This window comes from Theobroma cacao, chromosome 3, assembly GCF_053813885.1.
Source record: "Theobroma cacao isolate CCN51 chromosome 3, ASM5381388v1, whole genome shotgun sequence".
In the NCBI taxonomy this organism is placed as follows: domain Eukaryota; kingdom Viridiplantae; phylum Streptophyta; class Magnoliopsida; order Malvales; family Malvaceae; genus Theobroma; species Theobroma cacao.
In genome coordinates, this window is record NC_142641.1 from 45,998,942 (window position 1) to 46,021,168 (window position 22,227).

Consider the following 22,227-nt stretch of genomic DNA (forward strand, 5'->3'; position numbering starts at 1 on the left):
GAGAGAGAGAGAGAGAGAGAGAGAGCTAAAGAAAGACAAGGAGACAAGAAAGACAGAAAGCAACAAAAGGGAGAAGGGTGGGAGAAAGAAAGAAAAAAAAAGGCACACGTCCTTCCTATCAAGCTCTTGTGAGAGATCCAAATCAACATATTATATTCCTACGTAAATATGAAATCTAATTGATTTTGTATGTTTTCCACTTAGAGACAGAGAGCGAGAGAGAAGAGAAGAAGAAGAAGAAGAAGAAGAAGAAGAAAAAGAAAGAGATAAAGAGAGAGAGAGTGACCTTTAACTATCTTTTAAAGTATGAAGTGATCCTTGGTAATTGTAATGGAGCACTTTTACATTTATAAAATATTTTTAGCACATTTTTACCAAAGAATGAGTTTTTTTTTTGCTCTCTATTCTTTCCTAGGCAATGTCACATGCTTTGTCAACTTTTGTGAACAAAAGGTGAAAAAAAAAAAATACTAAAAAGGCTTTGAGAATATGAGCTTAGGGTGAAAGGAAATAAAAGGTAAAATTATTACCTTAAAAATTAATTGTGTAAAATACAAAAAGAAAGAGGAAAATGAAAAGCGAAAAGCTTTCAATTCCCTTTCTAAAAGAAATCACATATCATAAAGAAAAAAAATATCTTGTCAGAAGCAAAATAGGAAATTTCAAATTAAATAAAAACACCCTTGTTGATTTTTTAAAATACAGAGTAGAGTCGTATTAAGATAAGTGATCTTTCGAGAAATTCTTGTGTTATATTTTTTAAAAATATAGGTGATTTCGGTGTTAATTTTCAACGAACTTCATTGCTTAGAGTATTTCCGACGGGAAATTTTTTATTTAAAATGCTACAAATTATGTTTTTGAAATTTTTTTAGGGTTAGATAATGACGAAATTCTAATCCTTTGAAGGAAAGCAATATTTCTCGTAATCATTGCCCTTTGTCATTGCACTTTAAATTTAAGAATGGATAAAGCATAGACTTTGATGTTTAGCTTTTCGAAAAGATGATTTGAAGCCTTGTAAGTTGCAAAGAGAATTGCCATGTCTTATTGCCGAGGGGGAAGCTTCGTTGAAAGTGTAGCTAAAAACATTGTTGCCACAATAAAGGAGAATTAATCCTTTAAATCTGCTTTTAATCCACTCATGACCAAGGTCCTGGAATTTTTAGCAGTATTATTCCATATATAGCCTCTGGCGTATAAGACAATCCTGCATGTTATGCATGGAGAATTAATCAATTTATAAATCTTCGAATTTTGGGAAAGCCAAAATTTTCATATCAAGTTGCAAAAACGTAAACCCAAAAAAGATATATTTTTTAAAAAATAAATAAAATATTTCATTTCAATCATATATCATATTATATTAAGTAATTCGAAATTTAAAATGTTAGTCACGGGAGTTATCCCTATATATAAATTATTACTTCGCCGTTGCTTTAATAAAATATTTTTTGTTCCTATTAGGACTTAACCGGTATCATATGATCAATTTGAAGAAAAAATAAATTTTATAGGTAAGTTTTTTGTGATTTTTCGGGATCGGAAAAAATGATATATAAAAACAAAGTAAACTTGCCTCAATTAGGGTTCCTTTTACAAGTATATATTGAAGGACTGGTAAGTCTAAAAGCCGAAAAATGTTGAAATCAACAGGGAGTGAAGAACCCCACAAAGCTCCTTTAAACACAAAAATCAAACAGAATGATTGGAAAAAAGCCGAGAAAAAAGTATATATAGAGAAGGATAGGGAATTTAAGACAAGAACATGTAGTCTTTCTGTGTAGAAAGATTCCTACCAAAAATTTGTTCTCTAGTCAGATGTTTCCTTCTATAAGCACAAAATTTTATGCCTTTGGCTTATACCTTATTAGGCTGAATAATTTTGTTTTCCAATTTGCGAAGGAAAGCCCCCCTCATGTTACAATGTTAGCTTTATCAAGTTATGATTACCAGGTAGCAGAAAAATGGGTCCAAATTATTTGCTGTTTGGTCACAATCGAGGGCGAAGGACCGCAACTTTGACGTGTTAAATGACTAAAATACCCTTAGAATCGAGCAAGAATATGGTGAGATGGAATCCTTTATGGAGCTAGGTTTGTGGTGAGAGATTAAGGGGTTTTAGGTCAGTTGGGGGAAAGAACCAAAGATTGATTTCGCCCCCCATACCAGTAGGTCCACAAAATGTTGCTAGTAATCTTTCAATCTCCTCCGGAATTCGTCAATCCTAAAACAAGTAAAGGCTACAAGACTGGCAGCTTTCAGATATGCAGGATTAGTGCAAGACAAGGTGACATCACTGGAGAAACCATGGTGGAAATTTATGGTAAGTTACATCCACACTTTCATAAGAAAGAATGCATGGTCCAAAAGCTTGAATTGTACAATAATGACATGCTTTTTTCCTTTCAACCATTATTCCCCTTACTAAAAAGACCACTCATGGGCTCAACGAGAGCAGAGCTTTTGCCAGGTTTTACTATTAGATAAACAAAATTATGTTAAATGAAGCAAACACCATTAGAGTAAACATTTTGCTTGGATTTCAATTAATTAAAACATCTCCTGAAAAAGGGTAACATCTAGATCAAAAACTCTTGCAAACTCTAGTCTTAAACTTTCAGCTATATGAGCAAATGCCACAGCCTTTTTGAGAGGATACTGCATATAGGCTTACAACTTTTGTCTAGAAGGCAAAAAAAGAAAGGAAAATGGACAAGGTATGAAATCTCTCCCCCCTTGGGGAAAAATGGGAATAATTCTTTTGCCTTTGCCTTTGGTAGGTTGGTTGAGGACTTTAAGCTTAGCACAATTGGGTGAGGGAAGAAAAAGTGATTTGATGAAAAGCACCAAAAAAAAAAAAAGAAAGGAAGGTGGGGGAGAGAGGGTGTTAAAATCCAGGAGAACAAAAGAAGGAATAACTTTTCCTTTATTTTTGTTTTCACTTTTTATTTGCTTTGCTGAGGTTTTACACAAAGGGGGGGTTTGGCTAAAGCTTTGCTGAGGCCCCATTGACACACACGAGACACATCCATCCCTGCCACTTGAAAGCCTTATGAATAGCAGCAAAGATATTAATGGAGCAGACAGATTAACAAATCAAATTAAAGTATAATTATTACTTGATCATAAAAAAACAATTCAAAACTGAGTAAGAAGGAAGAGACATAATGGGGGACTTAACTTTAACCAGACAACCCATAAGAATCAAATAAAGTCTTGGCCAAATAATATAAAAGCAACCAAAAGTTATTAGGATTTTAATAAATTTCAACCGTGCAACCTATAAAACATCAATTCATGATATTTTTACCAAGAAAATTTAAAGTGAATGTCCTCCCACTCACTCTCTACTATACATCTTTCCCCTACCCACTTGTTTTATTTGTTTTGGTAGACCCCATATATTTTAACTGCTCTAAACCTAATTAAACACCTGTAGAAGATTTAGAAACCCTGGTAATCATCTTATAAATTACGATTATAATCAAGCTGCCCGGCTCTATTCGATAACCTAAAACTTAAATTTATTACTAATATAATCACTTTGTTCTTAATTATTTATCTATGTAATTAAATTTTTATTTATCGGTACTTAATAATTTAAATTTAATGTGTGAAGAAAAAAACACCTTAAATTCAATTATCTAATGAACTGAATATTCATAAATAATGTTTATATTATGAATGATGATTAATCCAAGCAACCCCAAAGCATGATTGGATTCAAAATTGACTTAATTACTTGAAAGTTTGTTAGTTAAAATTAATAATCAAACTTAAACAATAAGTTTAAACAAGTAACAACCCTAGGAAACAACTTTGCACAGAGAAAAAAAAAAGATTTGATTCAAAGTAAAAGGAAGCAAAAAGCCTTTCATGCAGGCCAATACCTGCGTAGCATGGAATTTAGCTTTATCTTTTGCTTTTGCATGGACAAGTGAATGACTGAATAACCCACTTGCTTGACATAATATTTCATGGAAAAAAATTGTTTTTTTACTTTCAACTAAGAAATTTTGTCAGTCTTTCCTTTTCAAAGTCATATGGGACAATAAATAAACCAGAGGAATGGACCCCCCAATTTCCCTTCACTCTTGTATCTCGGCCCCCCCTCCTCCCAGGCGCGTGCAGTGACCTACAATGGCGCATGAAGGGTAGAGGGGGGGGGGGGGGGGTTCTTACACCTTTTGTAGTGGACAGAATGAAACAAAGGAAGAACCGGCTGTCTTAATTTGTAACGTGATGATTGTGCTGTTGCATGCCACGTTGCTATCTTACGACTCCTCCCTCCCTTCCCTTCTCCCTCTCTGCATGGTACCTTTTTAGCAATTATTGCCGTCATGATTACAGCTCTCTCCCCCCTACTTGTTTTTCACTTTGGGTTTTCTTTTTTTTAATGGAAAATTATGGATAATTCATGATTTACTAATAAAATAACTCAAAATGAGGACATCGAGCTTGACTTTTGAGGCTCAAGCTGATCTCTTTTCACAAGCCATATTGTTGGCTTGAGGCACGTGCGAGTCACATATTTGATAGTGCTAATTAATGGCTAAGTTAGGAAATTTTTATTTTTTTATTTTTTCATTTTTGTCAATTTGACTACAAGGTTTCATGTGTGTCCAAAGATTTGTTAGCAACATGGTTCTTTTGAAAATCTAATTTCTTTTTCCTTTTTTGTTTTTTGATCACACACGAAAAGAAAGAATATGTGCATGCCAGTTAAGATTTTCAAACTATTAAAGAGATAACGATAAGAGAAATTGACATTTAAGTACGTAGATTCAATCTACACTTTCAAAATAATTTAACGTTTAGAAAAATCAAAGAGTTTAAATACCGTCATTCTTGTTACATTTCTTTAATTTTTAAGTACTGATCAGACAACAAAATTTGTCAAATATTGCATTAATTAGAAGAGTAATTATCTCAAGGTCGAACCTAGTTACGTGTGGCTAGGTTTTTCCATTTTGTTGACTTGTTTTTGATATTTCAAACTCAATGGATAGTTATTGTTTAGGGTTTTGGGTCAATTAAGTGGTTCGGGGCTTGCAAGTGGGATTGTATTTTGTTTTTCTTTCCTATTAATTAAAGAAAAATGAAGAAATTTAGAATTTTTGGGGCAAATTGGACTATGCTTGATTCGAAAGTACTCCCAATATTGCCGTACCTCGCACAAGGAAATTTCAGTATTATGCTGCATTGTGGAAAATGTGTATAAACAGTGTTTTACGCCACAAACGACAGCACAAATTGGAAGAGTCTAATGCCTGAAAGGCAATTTGCAAGACTTTTTTTAAACACTAATCACCTTGATCGTGGCAAATCAAACGGAAAATCCGTACTTAAAAAGAGATTAATTAATTTAATTATATGTGCATAGTTTTCCATAAACATATGGTTCTCATTTTGCTAGTATGGAATTCTTCCCGACACAATTATGAGGGGAATTGGCAGTGCCATGCTTACAATTATCAAACGTCTCATACATTTCACATCAAGGTATATGAAGCACTAAATTATCACTACTCAGAAATCCCACCAATGATAATTCAAAGAAACCTTCAATTGTGTAAGGGGTATTCTACTTCCATTTCTGCTGTCTTTTCCTTTATTTTGTTTTGAAGGGTATTGAAACTTTTATTAAGATAATAAAAGGAAAATCAAGATCGAGATAACAATTAAATAGAAATTTTGATTTCACCGACTTATTAACGAGCAAGTATGTCTCTTTTAATACTAACTTACGAATGTGAGGATCGTTATCGAAATCATTTCTGTCACGCATTTATATATTATAGCAAAGCATTGCAATTCTAAAGATGCATCTCCCTAAAGATTTGGCTAAAGATGATAGAAAGTTCACCTAATGATGTATATATACCTTTTGTAAGCTTTGGGATTGGACTCATAGACATGATTTGATCATCCCACACTTTTTTAATTGCCTCCCCATCATCTCTAATCGGATTGTGATTCTCTGATCAGTGTGAGCCCTCTACAACCATCAATTTAAATAGTCCTTGATTTGATGTTTTCCTGAAAATAGTTGAAGTTTCAGTTCATTCATGAGTATTGTGACAGAACCGCTAAGAGCCGTAATGCTGGATGATAATTAGGGCATTAATTAATTCTCTTTTTGGTGGCCATAACTAAATCAAGTTAGGTTATCTTAATTTAAAATGTCAAACTCAAAGAAAAGAGTGCCTTGCTTCCGATTTAACTAACTAACTACTCCTCTTTTTGATTTGAGGTCATGAATAAATGTTGATTAGTGCTAATAAAATTTGACAAAAAGGGCAAGGCCGATTTCAATTTAAAAAATAAGGAAAGAGTTCAGTGTTAGCGTACTGCCGAACAACAAAATTCGATCTGTAAGGCACTCAAAACAAATTGTCTTATATGTTTAGTGTGATGGAAACCCTAGATCAAATCCCCCAACAACTCATTCAATCTCAACTTTTCGAGTATTTCGATTCTCTTTTTCAATCATGTGAAAGAGAACATACATGCGCGCACAAACACGGCCTTAAATTTCACCTATGTATCTAGTCGATTAAACATGTCTCCAAACTCTCTCGTACCAATTATATTGCACCGGCAAGTTTGATATTTAAATGTGTGAACACAAAAATTAACAATAATGTATACCAAAATTTTCCAACCCTAGACGGCATATGCCACACCTTCACATTTAAGTTGAAAACTATTCACCTTGAAATTGAATGCTTACAACTTTAAGGACAAAAAAACAACTAATACCCTAATAGGAGCATTGAATTAAAAGAGCTGGGTGAACCATTTTAATATACGTATATGTAACTCCTGACAAAAAGGGAAGGAAGAAGAATTAAAGTATACTAACTATTCTTTATTCTTTTCTACAATTCCGTCTTGCTGAGCTGCCTCTACTTCTGAAATGTCTCATATTCTTTAACCCCAACACCCCTCCTCCCATGGCCCCAACTATCACTATATAGGCAGAGTGCCACAGCCTTAAGTTTCATATTGACCAACACAATAAAGAAATGTATCACAGATTCACACTGTTTGCCGCCCCTACTAGTTGCGTATAACACAGTATAGGGCAGTACCCAATGCCCTAAAACAAAGACCAAATTCAATAAAAATGGTCATAGATGTAAGGGTTGAAAGAAAAAGCAGACTCACCCACCTAAAAGCATAAATAAGGTAGTAGATGTTTTGAAATTTCAAAGAGAAAGGGTGTGGTAGGAAATAAAGAGAAAGTGTACAAAGACAGAGGAGCAAAGGGAGTAGTGTAGCAGTGGTACAAGTAAAACAATAGACAGAGACTGAGGCTAAAAGCCTTGAGCTACTCAAACCCATCAGCATAGGGAAGAGAGGCCGTATACTGTGTTTGAGGGGGGTGTTTTTATTTTTTCTTTTTGGGGTTTTCCTTCTTCTTCTTCTCCTTCTTTTTCTGTGGTCAGATCAGATCAGTAAATTCATTCATTCATTCATTCATAGCATCACTGCACTGCACTCAGCACTGTCATCAGGCACATATATTCACAAAATACACACAGTCCACAGAATGTCAAAAAAATTATTTTATCATCATTACACTATCATTCATTCACTCATTCATCCTCGGTCCACGATCTTTACACGCGTCAACATCAGGTTGGCTTGATGTGGACGAGTAGAGAGGCTGCCAGCCCTCGAATTCATGGCGTCTGTTTCTCGAGCGAGGGAGGGGAAAGTGTCATGTGAAAGGCTGTGACGCTATGTATTGTATTCCTACTTTTTATTTGTTTTTATTTTCGAAGCACCTTGTTTTCACCTCCAAAACTATCCCCCTCTCCAAAAGAAATGCTACCAAAAAGGAAAAAAAAAAAAGAAACAAGCTTTTTTTTTTTTTTCTTTCATGAATAAATGTTTTGCAGTGATTGAGTAGCTCGAGAACTTTTGCATGAAAAAGTTGTAGCCAAGGGCCCATGTTTTGTCATACTTTCACAGCAGGATGCATGGTATATTCATGCAATAAAAACTTCTTTTATTGCTTTTTGTAGCTGGTTGCTCTTTACAACTTCAATTATATATCCTTAACCCACCTTCAAGCTTTCCATTTTTTTTAACTTTCGATCTCACACAACAAATTCGGGCTTTAATTACACATCTAAGAGGCAACCTGTTTTTAAATTTTTAAGTAATTTTTTTCATATTTAGTAATACTATAAAAATATATAATCTTTGGATAGCGTACATAATTTTTAAAATTATATTTTACTCATAATATGCTGTTAAATTGCAATCAACTAGGGGTTTTGATCAGTACCCAAAATCGACATGGGGGGGTTTTCTTTGTTGGTTACCAAAATATCTCTTCTTTCTGACCATTAACCAAAATAGCAAAAAGGCTAGAATCACTTGGAAATCTCAAAACTTCAAACAAGACAAGTGTATCTAAATTTACTTCAACAATATAGCTAGTACCTTCTTCTCATCAACAATGTCATATCAACAAAGTAGTAAAGTATGCAATCCCTTACCTTTATACTTTAATTAATTAAAATCGATTCAAAAAGAATGATCTTGGGTTTTTTTTACTAGTGCAATTGACATGAAATTAATACTCATAAAGCTCAATTTTGAAAAATAAAGTTACTTTTTTATTCATTTAGAAACACGCATATCGGTACGTAAATATATTAAAATTAGTATCGTTATTTGCAATTGATGTATGAATAATTATAATTAATAAAATGTAATTCCGATGCAAAAGTCAAAAAAAATTGTACCATTAATGAAAGAGTATCAATTGTATGGTCAAAACTCGAAATAATTAAATCGAAATAATTGACAACAATCCCAAAGAGTTTAATATCCTAATACACTTATTGTAATTAGAAAATGTAGCTATATGCTAGGCTTAGAGCATATTGGTCCAACAACAACTTTATGTGTCGGATTTTTTTTTTTCAATTTCATCAAGCATTAAATAATTTTGACTTGTTCTTTGGATGCCAGCGAATGTGTTGTTTCTCGAAACTGGAAAATTAGCTGGACGTATAGATATCTATGCTTTTATTATTCCGCACAGAAATTTGGATAATATTTTATCGTGCAAATTGAAATCTCGAGTGAATGATTTAAAAATATTATATACTTCTCGAGTAACAAATGAATTGATTGATGGATTTAGCAAGGAAGATGCTTTTTGTTGATAAAAATTATTTTTAGTGATTAATTAGATTAGGGATGTATAAATATGGGAATTTGTTGAATATTAGCCATTGATGCCAATCTTGAAGTAAAGTGTATATATATATATATATATATATATATATATGTATTGAATAAAATAAACATAAATGGAAAAAGACAAAAATACAAGAGAAATCATGCAAATAAGAAAGTAACAAAATCTCACAACAAAGGAATATCATTCTCCCATAGGAAGTAGGTTTTCTTTCTTACAACACAACGAATAATAAGGCGAGAATCTCGCGGGAGCCAACGGTACCATTCTTCTTCTCCATGAGAGAACAAAAGGCATGTAATAATAATACAATACTAATATTCCCATAAAAAGATTTCCTTTTATCAAAATTTATATATACACTTTCACACGTGTCAAAGGAATGCCATGTGGTTGGACCCACACGGCTAGGAAGGTAGGGATACGGTCAAAGACATACGGTCACTGTCAGGACCAATAGGAAGAAGAGAGAGCGGAGAGAGTGGGAGAGAGAGGGGAAAAAAAAAAAAGGGCGCGAGGATTGAGGCAAAATCATTTTGCAATCCATTGCTTTATGATTGACGCCTCGCTGACAGCGCTGTCAGCGTAAGCAGAAGAGTCAGCTGCCAGCAGCAGCAGTTGTAGCAGAAAACCAGAAGCAAGAAGCAGAAGGGCGGGCAGCGGCAGCAGCAAAAGCTCTGTCGTTTCATTCATCCACCAACGGGCAGGACGGGCAAAGTGATGGCGACCATACCTCCACCTTTCGACGTTTGCTAAGGGCAGTGCTGTCTTTGTCTGCCCGGCACTCAAGACGGGCTACTACTATATACCATGACTTTGCTGGAACGTACTAATGAACTAAATATAGATCCCCCCCCTCCCCAACAATCTTTGATACAGTCAAGAAACATTTTCTTTTCTTATTGTTTCACCCACTCTTTTTCCCCTTTTTTACTGCCATGAAAACCCACTTTTACTGCTCAACATTAGTAAAAAACAATACCCTTTACGCTATATTAATGATATAGAACAATAATGTTCTCTTGTCCCATAAAACTCCTTTCGATATTGTGTATGTACCTAATGTTAGCTTTAAAACTCTTTAATTGCTATGTTTTTTGATTTACATGTTCCTCATGCTGACAGCCAAGAGAATATTCCCAAAGGAAATACTATCTACATTTGACAGAGGGTGATATCCTCTTAGCCAGGTAAAGGCAAAAGGCAAAGAAAAAGGGGGTATTATTTTTCGAACTGCATTGATGATACTCATGCCATAAATAAACGACACCAACTTTTACTATGGAGGGATAAATACCAACTTACCTACTCGGTCCCTTTTGTTAGCAATAAAGTTTCATTGATTGTAAGGTAGTATTAATCACCAACAAAATCTAAAAGTTGGGAAGGGATGAATTAGATGAGAAGAAGGAAGGTTAGGGGTGTGGTTTTGAATAATGTGAGAGGAAGGGGGAAGTGAAGAAGTCAGGAGAGGGAGGGGAGGGCACTGAAACCTGATTCAGACTGGGAGTTTTTTCTTTTATCTTTTTATCCGAAAGTCTGAAATGAATCATTCATTCATAATTAGGGAGCTTTTAATGCATGGTGATAGCATGATGTGACTTATGGTGAAACATTTTATCTCTGGTGGTCCGGGGGACTACCACAACCACAACACTGTCTCATTGACTCTTCCACCACAGGGACAGGACCATTCTCTGTCTCTCTCTCTTTCCCCCACTTTTTCCTCGTATTTTTGTTATTTTCCCATCTCTTTTTGGAAAAAAGATTTTCAATTTGATATCAATAGACTAGCTGCTTGATTCTTTTGGTCTCTGTTTGTTATAGATTTTTTTTTCTTTTTAACTGTCCAAGAAAACCTTTATGAGTAAATTTGGATATTTGCACCCATCTCTTAGAATATGACTCTGAGATTATCTATTTTGCAAAAGACTTTTCTAAACCTAAAAAAGGTGCAAACAAACAAGAGAATCTCTCATAGTTTACCATGCATGTAGATAAATAGCAATTGATTTTTTTTCGCATTCTTTCTTTACAGTTTACTCTCTCCCAAACCAACAAGGCAAATCTGTAAAGGTGCTTACAGAAAGTGCTCTGTTCCCTTTCCAAAAACAAATGTTTTTTTTTTCGTATGTACTACATTCTTGGAAATACTTCTTTCATAACATGGCCAGATACTCTTCTGGTAAATAACCAAACCCAATAACCCAAATGAGGTCTAGCCATTTTCTTTCTTGTCCCACGTCCTGTCTTACAGACTGAAGTCCAAAGCAGTTGTTTGGGTTGAAAGTTCAGCCCATGGTTAACATGGTTTTAAGGCAGAACCCCAACCCATGAACCCAATTTTGATTTGTTGGAATGGGCTTATGACCCCAATAATTTTAATAAAGTACAGGTAACACTTATCTGCTCGGTTTCTCTCTCTTCATTTCTAGATCAGATGAAGTAAGCAATGGCTGGTGCAATTGCTAGCGCCGGTGCCACGCTCTGCTTCTCATCGCAAAACCCTATCAAAACCCTTCATTTCTCTACCAAAACACATTCTTTTTACTTCCCAAAACCTAAAGCTTCTGCCTTCAGATGGAACTCTGTGAGACCCATCAGCCCACTCCATAGCTTCTCCTGCAACTGTTTCTCCACCGTCTCCACCAACACTACGCACTATGAGGTAAATTTTCTTTGAATGTATTTATAGGCGTATTTTTGTGGTCTTTTTTTGGATCTTTCTTTCTTCTGATAACTAGATAGACTAGGCCAATTAGTTTAATTAAGCTTGATATTTGAAATTGTAAAGGTTTTTCTTTGTCCATTGAGGCTTTTGATTTTGGTCTCAATTTTTCCCTTTTTTTTTGGGACTCTAATTGTGTAATAATCCAATTAAGAAATCCAGATTAGAATCTGAAGGTTGTTTACTTGTATAGAGTTGCAATTCGTCTCTAGAAAAGCAGATTCTTCTTTTCAGGAAGAGAATGTTATAAATATAGTTATCAGTTAAACCAAATAACTATGCCAATCTAATTCTATCGATGCCATTGTCTGTTCAGACTCATTTGTTGGGATTGAAACTCTGCCCCCATGTATGCTAATACTAAACTTGTGACAATATCTTGGACTAGAAGGAAACTTCCCCAAGGCCATCCGTACTTACATAAGTCATGAATTTGAGAATGTTTTCTTTTGATTTTTCAGTCATTTTTATCATTAGTGTTTGTTGTCGGGCCTTACTTAATTCGATGGAGCATGTTACAGTTCTCCGATGGGTCTTCTGAAGTGGAACTAAGGTTGCAACTTGGCGGCCAAGATGTTCCAAGTGCCAAAGATATATTTGTGGATGCGGATGGTACTTCTCTAACTGTAAAAGTACGGCAGGCTGGGTCCTTCGTCATACTTATAGAAACTAATAGTCTCTTTGAGAAAATAAAGCCTGCTGAAACAATATGGTTCGTGGCACTGAGTATTAATGAACTTAAATCTATTAAGATCTTTACACATTTAGATTTAGCGTCTTGTCTTGAACAGGTATGTAGATGATGATCAACTCGTTATTAACTTAAAAAAGCAGGACCTGGATTTGGAATGGCCAGATATTGTGGAGTCATGGGAGTCCTTGTCAGCTGGTTCTATGCAACTCCTTAAAGGAACTTCAATTTACATTGTTGGGGATTCCACTGAAATTAACCAAAAAGTGGCTCGTGAACTTGCTGTTGCTCTTGGGTATTTGATCTACATTTCACCAATCCCACTTCTCTCTTTTTTTCCCCTTGTTTCTTGTTACATACCTGTTGATTCGTCTTCTTGATACTTGACTTTCTCATTACATGTGTTGTTACTTGTTATTGCGAATCTTCATCCTTCTTGCATGTTGTCCTAATTTCAGCAGATAGAAAAAGAATAGTTCTTGTTCCTCAGGTTCACGACCTTCATTGGAATAGTCGTAATCTAGGTTAAGTCATTAAAAGCAAGAATTGTATCATAACTATCTATATTGTAACTTGATTTGCTAATAGATGATTACAAATCAACTTTGATTTCATATGTGTCCTCTGATGATTTGATTGGTTGAAATGATTTCAGGTACATACCACTTGATACAAAAGAGTTGTTAGAAACTTTCACCAAGCAAACTGTTGATTCATGTGAGTACAATTTTTTGACCTTTTCAGTGAATGTCAGTTACTAGTAGCTGCCCCTGGCCCAAACATATACACATGACTGGATCTCAATGTCCTCCCCTGCTTTCCCTCGTACATAGTTACATACATTCATTCCATGTGTATAGCACTACAAGTCAATATATTTTCCTCCAGAAGCACCTCAAGTCTGTTTTACAATTTACTTTGGATGATGTCACCCTGATAAATGTATGATATATATTTGGGGATGTGTTTGTGCTCACATGTGTGAAGAGTCACATTGTATCGACTCTTGAATCTGTGTACCATTGAATCACTGATGGGATAAGTAGTTGTCATTCTTGATATTGCCTCGTGCATTATAGCCAGTACAAATCGTTATCAGAGATGAACTCTTGCACACCTTTTTCCGTAACGAATTGACTGGACACTTGCCTTGACATTCTGCATCATAAGGCAAAAGAGATGCACTATGATCTACTTCATATCTTGTCAATGTCAAATGACTTAAAGAGCCAGTGCTCACAAGCTCAGAGAGATTTCTGTTAAACAGCTTGCTGCTATTAATTGGTGTGATCTTTCCAGGGGTGCTGGCCGAAGGTTCTGACTCTGTGGCTGAAGCAGAAAGTGCTATATTGGAAAGCTTAAGTAGGTAAGGCATATGCCTTTTATTACTTCTTTTAATTTGCTTGTCATCAAATACATATTGTAATGCCTTCCTTTTGCTTGCTTGTTCTGGCAGTCATGTCCGGGCCGTTGTTGCAACATTAGGAGGGTCGCATGGAGCTGCTGGAAGGACCGATAAATGGAGGCATCTTTATTCAGGGTTTACCGTCTGGTTGTCACAAACTGAAGCTATAGGTACAGTTTTGCTTGCCCTTTATCCATTAATTTATTTCAGACAAGCTACTCTCATCTGTATTTCTCTTGCTGATAAGTTGTTTCCAACAACTTTGGGACCAATACGTTTGCACATGAACATACTAGGTGAAAGAATCCCCTAACATTGTGCAACCGTTATGTACACAACCCAGGCTTCACTTTAAGCTATCATGATATATGCTTTGGGTGCATTAAAATACATTCCATGTATCTCATTTTAGCTGGTGATCCTTACTTATAACTGTAAATAGGCCTTTAGTTATTCTGCGACCAAGTAGCTGCTCCACGAGTCAGGACAAAGTGCCTGCATACCTAATTTCAGGTTAAAGGTGCAGATAAAAAGTAGCTATTAAAATAATTTTAAGTTAACTCCCGAAATCCCGATGCAGATGAGGATTCAGCAAAGGGGGAAGCCAGAAGGCATGTTCAAGACGGTAGTCTTGGCTACTCCAATGCAGATGTGGTTGTGAAGCTCCAGGGTTGGGATGCTGACCATGCCAAAAGCTTAGCGCAAGCATCGTTAAGTGCCCTCAAACAGTTAATTCTATCGGACAAGAAACTTCCAGGTATTGCTCTTCATGTGTAGGTAAGAGGAAACAGATGTATAAACAGACATTACCAGGTTAGGGGGTTGGTGAAAGGGACGGGAAGGGAAGGTGTTGATGTGCCATTGCAGCAGGGCATTCTATTCTAACCAACCTGTTAACTCGCTATTGTTTTTTCTGCTTTGTGTTTTAAGGTAAGAAGAGCCTTTATATAAGGTTAGGATGTCGTGGGGATAGGCCAAACATCAAGCCACCAGGGTGGGATCCATCAACTCCCAACTGATGTACAGCCTGCTACATTGGAAAATTGATTATTGTACAGACACAACTTGGATTTGTGTCGGGAGATTTACCGCTTGATTTCTTTTGGTCAAGCTGCCTGGTTCAAGCAGAAAATTTTCTTGTAACTTTAGCACATTTGAAATTGGGATTCGAACACAGACAAAAACGCACCTTCAAACACTTTATTCAACTTATGACCGATTCCTCAACTACACGGTTAAGTGATATTCATCTCCGTGTTCGCAATTGTCACCACTCAGCAGCAACAGCTAGTAAAAACAAACTGAAAATAGTTTTCTTGTTTCTTTTAAGTGGGGTTGGGTAGATTTGGTTTGAATTTTGAAGCTTCTCCGCCCTCTTCGGTATTTGAATAGAAACCCCAGATGGGAAACTCAACAAGCGCCAGGGTATCAAATATTGATTACAACAGTCCACATTAAGAACAAGTACCATAAAAACAAGTTCAGATCGAAATCCTCCTCGCTACTTACGAAAATTACTTAACAATTACACGATCATAACAAAAATCTAAGTCCTACAGTACCTTAATGTCGACGCATTTTAACTGACAGTCTCTGGATAACACCAAACTGAAGGACTCCGCAAGGTCACAAACGCAGCAGACTACCAAACATATAAAATGATAATTCAGCGGCTGCCAGGACCCTTCATGTTCTGCTTCACCACCTGCAAGTCCTGCCTAGATGGTATCTGCAAATCACAGAAAAGTGAATTAGTATATGGTTAAATCATACCAAACTATTCTAGTGCTATTGCATTGCAGAGCCATTAAATCATCCCACAAAGGTTTTAACTCATACCTTGCATTGCAAAGATGTTATTGTTGACCTCAACAAATCATCTCCAACTAAAAACCTCAACTTCTTCACAAAGGCATCACGACTTATCTTCTTTGCCTGATGAAGCATCCGAAAAGAAAATAACACAGAAGAATCAGAAAACTTTAATAAAAACTGAGGGAAACTAACAATTAAACATCTTATTGAACATACCCTGAATAGTTCATAATGATTAGTAACTTGGTCCATATCTACACGAGGAATTTTAGTTGAAATAGCAGCAAACAACATAGGGAAAGGCATCCAGGGGGATTTAGGGGCCTTTGAAGTGTTTGAACCCAGGCTAGGATCATTTTCTTGGGATCCCCCTGAATCTGAAGTTTGGTGATTAATACTCCCCTAAATGACAAAAGAATCACCAGTTAACATAAGTAAATCTCACCTAAAAAAGTAATATCAAAACCCACATATATATCACGAGTACAAAGGTTATCTGAGTTGCTGTACGGCAGAAAACATGGGCATAAGGATTGCCTCATAATGCAGAAACTGATAAATTACTCAGTTCCATTCTAAATTTCTTCTAAATGTGCGCCTTTCCCTCCACCAGTTTGATGACATAAGTCAAAATTACTTATATCATATAGATACTATAGAAACATGTCACACTGAATCACACAAAATAATTTGTTGCATCTACCGCTCCAGAATGCAGATTTCAAAGCTTTAAGAATCTGAGTGCTCAAATAGCAACCACCTAACGAACACTGTTGCAGGACGAAAAAGCAGACCACATATATTACTCACCAATTCACCAGCAGATGGCACTACTGGAAAACGACCCTGAAGTGCTTGCGAAGATGCAGTGACGCCTGAAACAGCATTATTAGTTTCACTTCCAATCAAATGCCCTGTCAGAACAACATAAAGTTGGAGAGCTAAAGAACCAAAAATATTTCAAAAAAGGAAACATATGATAGCCATACAGAATTTGCAGAAGACACAGCCAACTAACTCATTGAACCAGTAGTTGGAGTGATGAGTGATCTCTTGAATGAAAAAACAAAAAGCCCCACCAAGAGGAGATATCAACGCATCATGGAAGAAGCCTTGTTTCTTAAATTAACAAACTTAAAACTTTTGTCATCCAAGTTTGAAATGAAGATTGGACGGTTGAGGCCGTTTAGTTGATTGGCAACCATCCAAATTTACTCCCCAGGTTCCATGAGTTGCGTAGAGTATCCAATTTGATGTCAGATAAAAGAAATTAAGAATGAATATATTCATCAAATAAACATTTTAAAGGAGAAATATACCACCTTTAGCAATGGAGGAGAGCTTGAAACTAACAACAAATTCTGGATATATGTGAGTGTTGATATTCATGTCCCAGATTATATAGTACTTTGGATGCTGAAGATCATCCACTCCACTATCAACATCCTCACTGCTAGGAAGATCTTGTGTACTTCCAGGGCTAAGACGCTCCATCTTTCCCATTATTACACGACAGAAAACCATGTATTGTATTCCATTTTCGTCAACATCACAATACTTTGCACTGCACAAATAAGTAGCAAGTGTTCAGTCCTAAAAATCACCACAGTACGGAAAATAAAACTTGAATATTTTATATGAGATGGATAAGGAAACGTTTATCTGGTTGGGATTATTAAACACGTGGCAGATAAAGGAAGCAGTGAAGAAAATAGAAGACCACTATCCAGTAGCAATTAGTGCTTAAAATATTGAAGAGATTAATGACAAAAAGAAAAGAAAGTAACTTTTTTTCACAAGAGTAAGAAGTATGCATTCAGAGTGAGCCTGATAAGAACATGAATAAAAAAAGTTCAACCAAAACATTTTCCCTAAATTTCAATAGAGAAAACAATTTATGTGAATCATAAGATAATGTACTTTTGGGACACTTACAACAAAGAGAAGAAGAAAAATACAGCAACAAAACAGTTCTATTCACTACATTCTACGCAACTAAACAGCCAAGTGTCATTATAAGGTAAAAGTGAACCGTTAACTTCTCCATTTGCTGTCTTCATGTTTACTTAATCTATTTCTCAAAAGTAGGTAGCTCTAACCCTTATGTAATCACAAGGGCCTAAGCATTTATCTTTGGAAGGCAAGAAGAAAGGTACTTCTCTTGATATACAAAAAATTACTTAATTAACAAAATTACAATAAAGCCTAGCAGAATTTTCTTCACAGAAAATTTAAAAAAAAAAGAAAAAGAAGAAGGACTTGCATATTCAAAAGTATTCACACGGAAAACAATGAAACAAATCTCCAACCTGGTATTAGTTAATTCAGCCGCAGCAAGATGAACACCAGCACCATATTTGTGTGGAATTTTGGACAGCTTAGAATGCCCAACCCCATGCATCCTGATGGTAGGCAGTGCAGCTTTTGACGAAGCAAGCCAAGCATATTGAACATTCGCACTCCCCCGATACTTCTTCACAATTTGAACCTGCTTCTGGAAACACTCAAATCGGTATTGCTTTGATGCACTGAAGCAGGTTTCCACATCAAGAATATCCACACCTCCACAAGGGTGCATACCCTTACGAAACATCTTCTCAACCAACTGTTCATCCAACTCTACACCTGCAAACTCCTTTTCAGGTACTAAGTTTCTCCTATCCTCCAAAGCTTTGCTGGGTTTTGCATCAGCATTCCTGTCACAACTATCCTCAACTTCTACAGCACAATGGCTGGATGCAGGTTTCTGAGCAATTTGAAAATGTCTATCGAAAGAACTTGACTCCCCACTACATTCCTTCAACTTTGATTGCTCAACGCCATTAATGTCAATCTCAAGCTGTAGCTTGATCTCAGGGGGGGCATACGATTCACTAAAAAAGGATTCTTTATCATTCTCAAATTCATGCTCACAGCACTGGTATGGCCCGTCCTCACCAGCAAATGTTTCTGGGAAGAAACAACCATCTGCTTCATCAATCCAAGCAATTGGTTGTTTCAAGCCAGTTTTACAATCCAGTCTAAACATATGCAAAAAATCAAGCACAAAAGATTGACCATCTTTCTCAAGCTGAATAGCTGGCATCTTTGCGTCAAGATCTTTCCTAATTGAGGAAATGAGATCCTTGGGAAAATTGTTCCATTCACCATTTTCAAAGAACATTAGGCGCTTTGGAACACCTGTTTTCCTAAAATTGGAATAGCAAAGCAGCAAAGATCTTTTGGAAGGATAACCACAACTCACAACTTTGCCATTGCAATCCTCTAGTCTCCTCCGCTTGCCATGTTTCTGGGATGGTAAACTCAAACCGGGCAATTGTGGTAATACCACATGCGAAGCTCCAGGAAAATATGTTGCTTGCTGCACTGCCCGTTTTCTCTTCATGCCATGAAGAACCCCAGGTTGACTATCCAATACCATGGCGTTCTGTGCTTCCATTTCTACCTAGATCAATCCCTATCGACAACTTTAAAACCCAAACTTCTAGCGTAAAAGCGAATATTAAATCCAGCCACTACCAAACTGAAAGAAACTGTCCCCTAAAAGTTGACAAGCAAATCCTGTAAGGAAAAAAAAAAGAAGTCAGGGCATTAATAGACACAGATATCAGTTAAACATAACTAACAAAACTTCAGACTTAACAGAACCAACTAGTCAAACAAGTGGCTCAAAGCATATCAAACCAAACGTATTAGAATTACCGTGCAGTAAGAGGAATGCATACCTAGAACCGCAGTTAGTGTCGATCCTGTACATGTTCATGTTGCACATGTTCCTCTTCTTTTTTTTACAAGGTTAATTCACGGAAGAGAAAGCCACTTCCTTATTTACCCTACAGCATTAAGTAGCCCTGCCTTCTATTGCATCAAATAACAGCACCTAAAAATATTGTGGCAAACAAATTTCAAAATTATGGTTCAACAATTCGTTGGATTCTTTTTTTCTTTAATACGTTCAAATGACTAAAAAATGTACAGATTTCTTTAATTTTTTCCCCTTTTCTTTCTTTCCTTCTTTTGAGTTTCTAAGCAACAAATTTTACAGATCAAACGCCACGTTGACCTTCAATAAATCACACGAATTTTCACTAAAACCACAAAATTTACTCGGATCTGAGTAAATATTATTAATCACATAAATCTTGAGACACCAAACAGCGTTGACCTGAAAAAAATGAACAAAATTTTAAAAAAAAAAATAACTACGAAAATCTGTAAATCAACAAAATGAAACCCCGTTGACCACAAACAGCAAAATGAACAAGCAAAATTATTCCGAAAATTTAAATCTTACAATGAATCCTGTCAATAAATCAGAGTAAAAAAATCAACACAACCAAAGAAATCAAGATCCAGAAAAACTGGTAAATTCTCGCAAATACTTCCAGTCTCGAGATCAAAAAAATTAAAATGGAAAAATAAAATACAAAATCAACCTTAAAACATATTTTCTCCAAATTAACAAACTATATATTTTTTTCTAAAACTGAGCCAAAATATATATAAATAAGATTTCAGGAATTCTTGTAATTTCACGTAAAAACAGCGAGATCAGGAAAATTAAAAAGAAAATAGAATTTAGTTTGTTAATTTGGGGAATATAATATATATATTCCCCAAATTAACAAACTAAATTGTTTTCTTGGCCCAAAAATCTAAGTCAAACAACGAAAATTAGGAATTTAAGAAATCTTGTAATTTCTCGCAAAATCTAAGAGTATCCTTCTTGATCCTCCAAAAAAACAAAACATTCACAGAAATCAACCGTCAAAAAAATTAATTATCCAACAAAATCAAATGAACGCCCAGCAGAAGCCAAGATCTAGCCAGATCTAAGCGATCCGTACTCAAAAATTAAATCCAACAAAAATAACCCACAGAAACCTAAAAATAAAAGAAAATGAACGATATTACCTGAGAATGAGATAAATTTGTAGTGATTCTTTTATGATATGAGAGGGTTTTCCGTTTATTTTTATTTGTTTTATTTCTCTTTTATATTTTATGAGAGAAAGAAAGGTAGTGAGAATGGGGAGGGGGCTGCAGAGAGGGAGAGAGAAAAAAGAAAAAAAAAAGAGAAAATTCGAAAACCCTAAACTCAAATGAAATACGACGCCGTTAATAAGAATGAACCTGTCTCTTATTCCTCAGCGTTGACGGCGTTTCCAGAGACGGCAGTCTTCTCACCTTTCTCTCTCTCTCATTGCTTTCCCGTGAATTCTTTTTTTTTCTTTTTCTCTCTCTCTATCTCCCTTTCTTGGAAGAAAAGCAAGGGCAAATCCAACCATCCAACGATAATGGCGGGGATTGATAAAGTTACCAGCTGTCTGTCACCGTGTCGATTTTGATTGGACCTTCGCTTTGGTTGACTCAGAAACTACACACGGGAGGAAAAACATTTGATTGGTTTGGGTAGAAAAGGGTCATTTTCGACATTCAAAAAAAAATCCTAAAGGCGGTTGTTAGAAACATTGTTCTCATTCTTGTTGCATTGTCATAAGTATGTCATGTTTATGTAACTTATTAATATTTATAATATATGTTATCACATGATTAATATATTTATTAAATAAATGTAATTAAATTAAATTAAATTTTATATGATATAATATTTAATAAATTTATTTAAACACTATTAATACAAATCTATTTAATAAATAACATAAATAAATTAAACAAATCTTATTAATCAAATTAACATAGTTACATGATAAATTAAACTTATTTAAAAAATGAAATACAATACCCTTAAATTCAAACTCACACCAACAATATTCAAGAATTATCGAGTTTCATTGAGAAGGGTAATTTTGAAAATCAATAACTCTAGTAGGGTACAATCGGGAAATCGGATAACGTATACTGTTGACTTTATATGATTTTGTTTGGTATGCAAGTGTAGAATAATTGAGAGGGTGGGACCGAGTTTCAAAAGAAGATAAAGTTCGTGAGGTTCGTGTCAATCTTTAATATTTGGGTGCGTGGGAGCACACCAGCACAAGGCTTGTCTCCTAGCCATAGTGGGGCCCCGTTGTGTAGGTACTAACTAAGTATTTATTTGTTGTTATGGTACTATCTTTATTGGCACTTAAATTATTTGGTAGCAATGGGAAACTTCCTCAACCTAAAGAATACAGAAATGTTTAGCACATCAACTGCCGGATTGAGACTTGGTAAATGGAAACTGCCTTTAAATATTACTTGTCGAAGAAGGTGTTAGTGGTACTACAACCTCAACTACATTAAGTCATGAAAAAAACGAGTCACGATGATACTTACAGAATATCAATATTGATCAGTTTAGTTTTAAAAATTTTAAAAATCGAATTAATTGAATTCGTGTGAAAAACAATTGAAATTGA

At 35.4% G+C, this 22,227-nt stretch overlaps 2 protein-coding genes across 8 annotated transcripts; one reads left to right on the forward strand and one right to left on the reverse strand.

The window, feature by feature from the left end:
- The first annotated feature begins 11,634 nt into the window (after positions 1–11,634).
- On the forward strand, positions 11,635–15,293 carry SKL2 (shikimate kinase like 2). The gene is given in 9 exon segments (XM_018117703.2): positions 11,635–11,894; positions 12,476–12,666; positions 12,746–12,940; positions 13,301–13,362; positions 13,945–14,011; positions 14,102–14,220; positions 14,631–14,807; positions 14,981–15,060; positions 15,062–15,293. Coding segments are annotated over 9 exon segments (1,143 nt in total). The 5' UTR covers positions 11,635–11,678; the 3' UTR covers positions 15,098–15,293.
- A 101-nt stretch (positions 15,294–15,394) lies between these two features.
- LOC18606818 (inactive poly [ADP-ribose] polymerase RCD1-like) lies at positions 15,395–21,153 on the reverse strand. 7 transcript variants are annotated; one of them, XM_007040635.3, is made up of 8 exons: positions 20,999–21,153; positions 19,591–19,745; positions 18,175–19,426; positions 17,188–17,429; positions 16,676–16,779; positions 16,082–16,267; positions 15,890–15,985; positions 15,395–15,779 (listed from the first exon to the last, which is right to left on the reverse strand). In XM_007040635.3, the coding sequence occupies exons 3-8, from the start codon at positions 19,302–19,304 to the stop codon at positions 15,717–15,719; spliced, it is 1,821 nt and encodes a 606-aa protein (XP_007040697.3). In that variant the 5' UTR covers positions 19,305–19,426; positions 19,591–19,745; positions 20,999–21,153; the 3' UTR covers positions 15,395–15,716. The 7 variants fall into 7 exon arrangements, with proteins under 7 accessions (XP_007040697.3, XP_088661211.1, XP_007040701.3 ...); XM_088805085.1 differs by having other exon boundaries at positions 19,591–20,030; positions 20,999–21,136; XM_007040639.3 differs by lacking the exon at positions 20,999–21,153 and adding an exon at positions 20,780–20,972.
- Between the last annotated feature and the right edge of the window lie 1,074 nt (positions 21,154–22,227).

Excerpts from the sequence above, each read along its gene's own strand:
- LOC18606818 (XM_007040635.3), bottom strand. The coding sequence starts at position 19,304 with ATGGAAGCACAGAACGCCATGGTATTGGATAGTCAACCTGGGGTTCTT. Across the intron at positions 16,780-17,187 it reads GCTCTCCTCCATTGCTAAAG|GGCATTTGATTGGAAGTGAA; the intron begins GTGGTATATTTC and ends TTGTTCTGACAG. Across the intron at positions 15,780-15,889 it reads TAACATCTTTGCAATGCAAG|ATACCATCTAGGCAGGACTT; the intron begins GTATGAGTTAAA and ends TGTGATTTGCAG.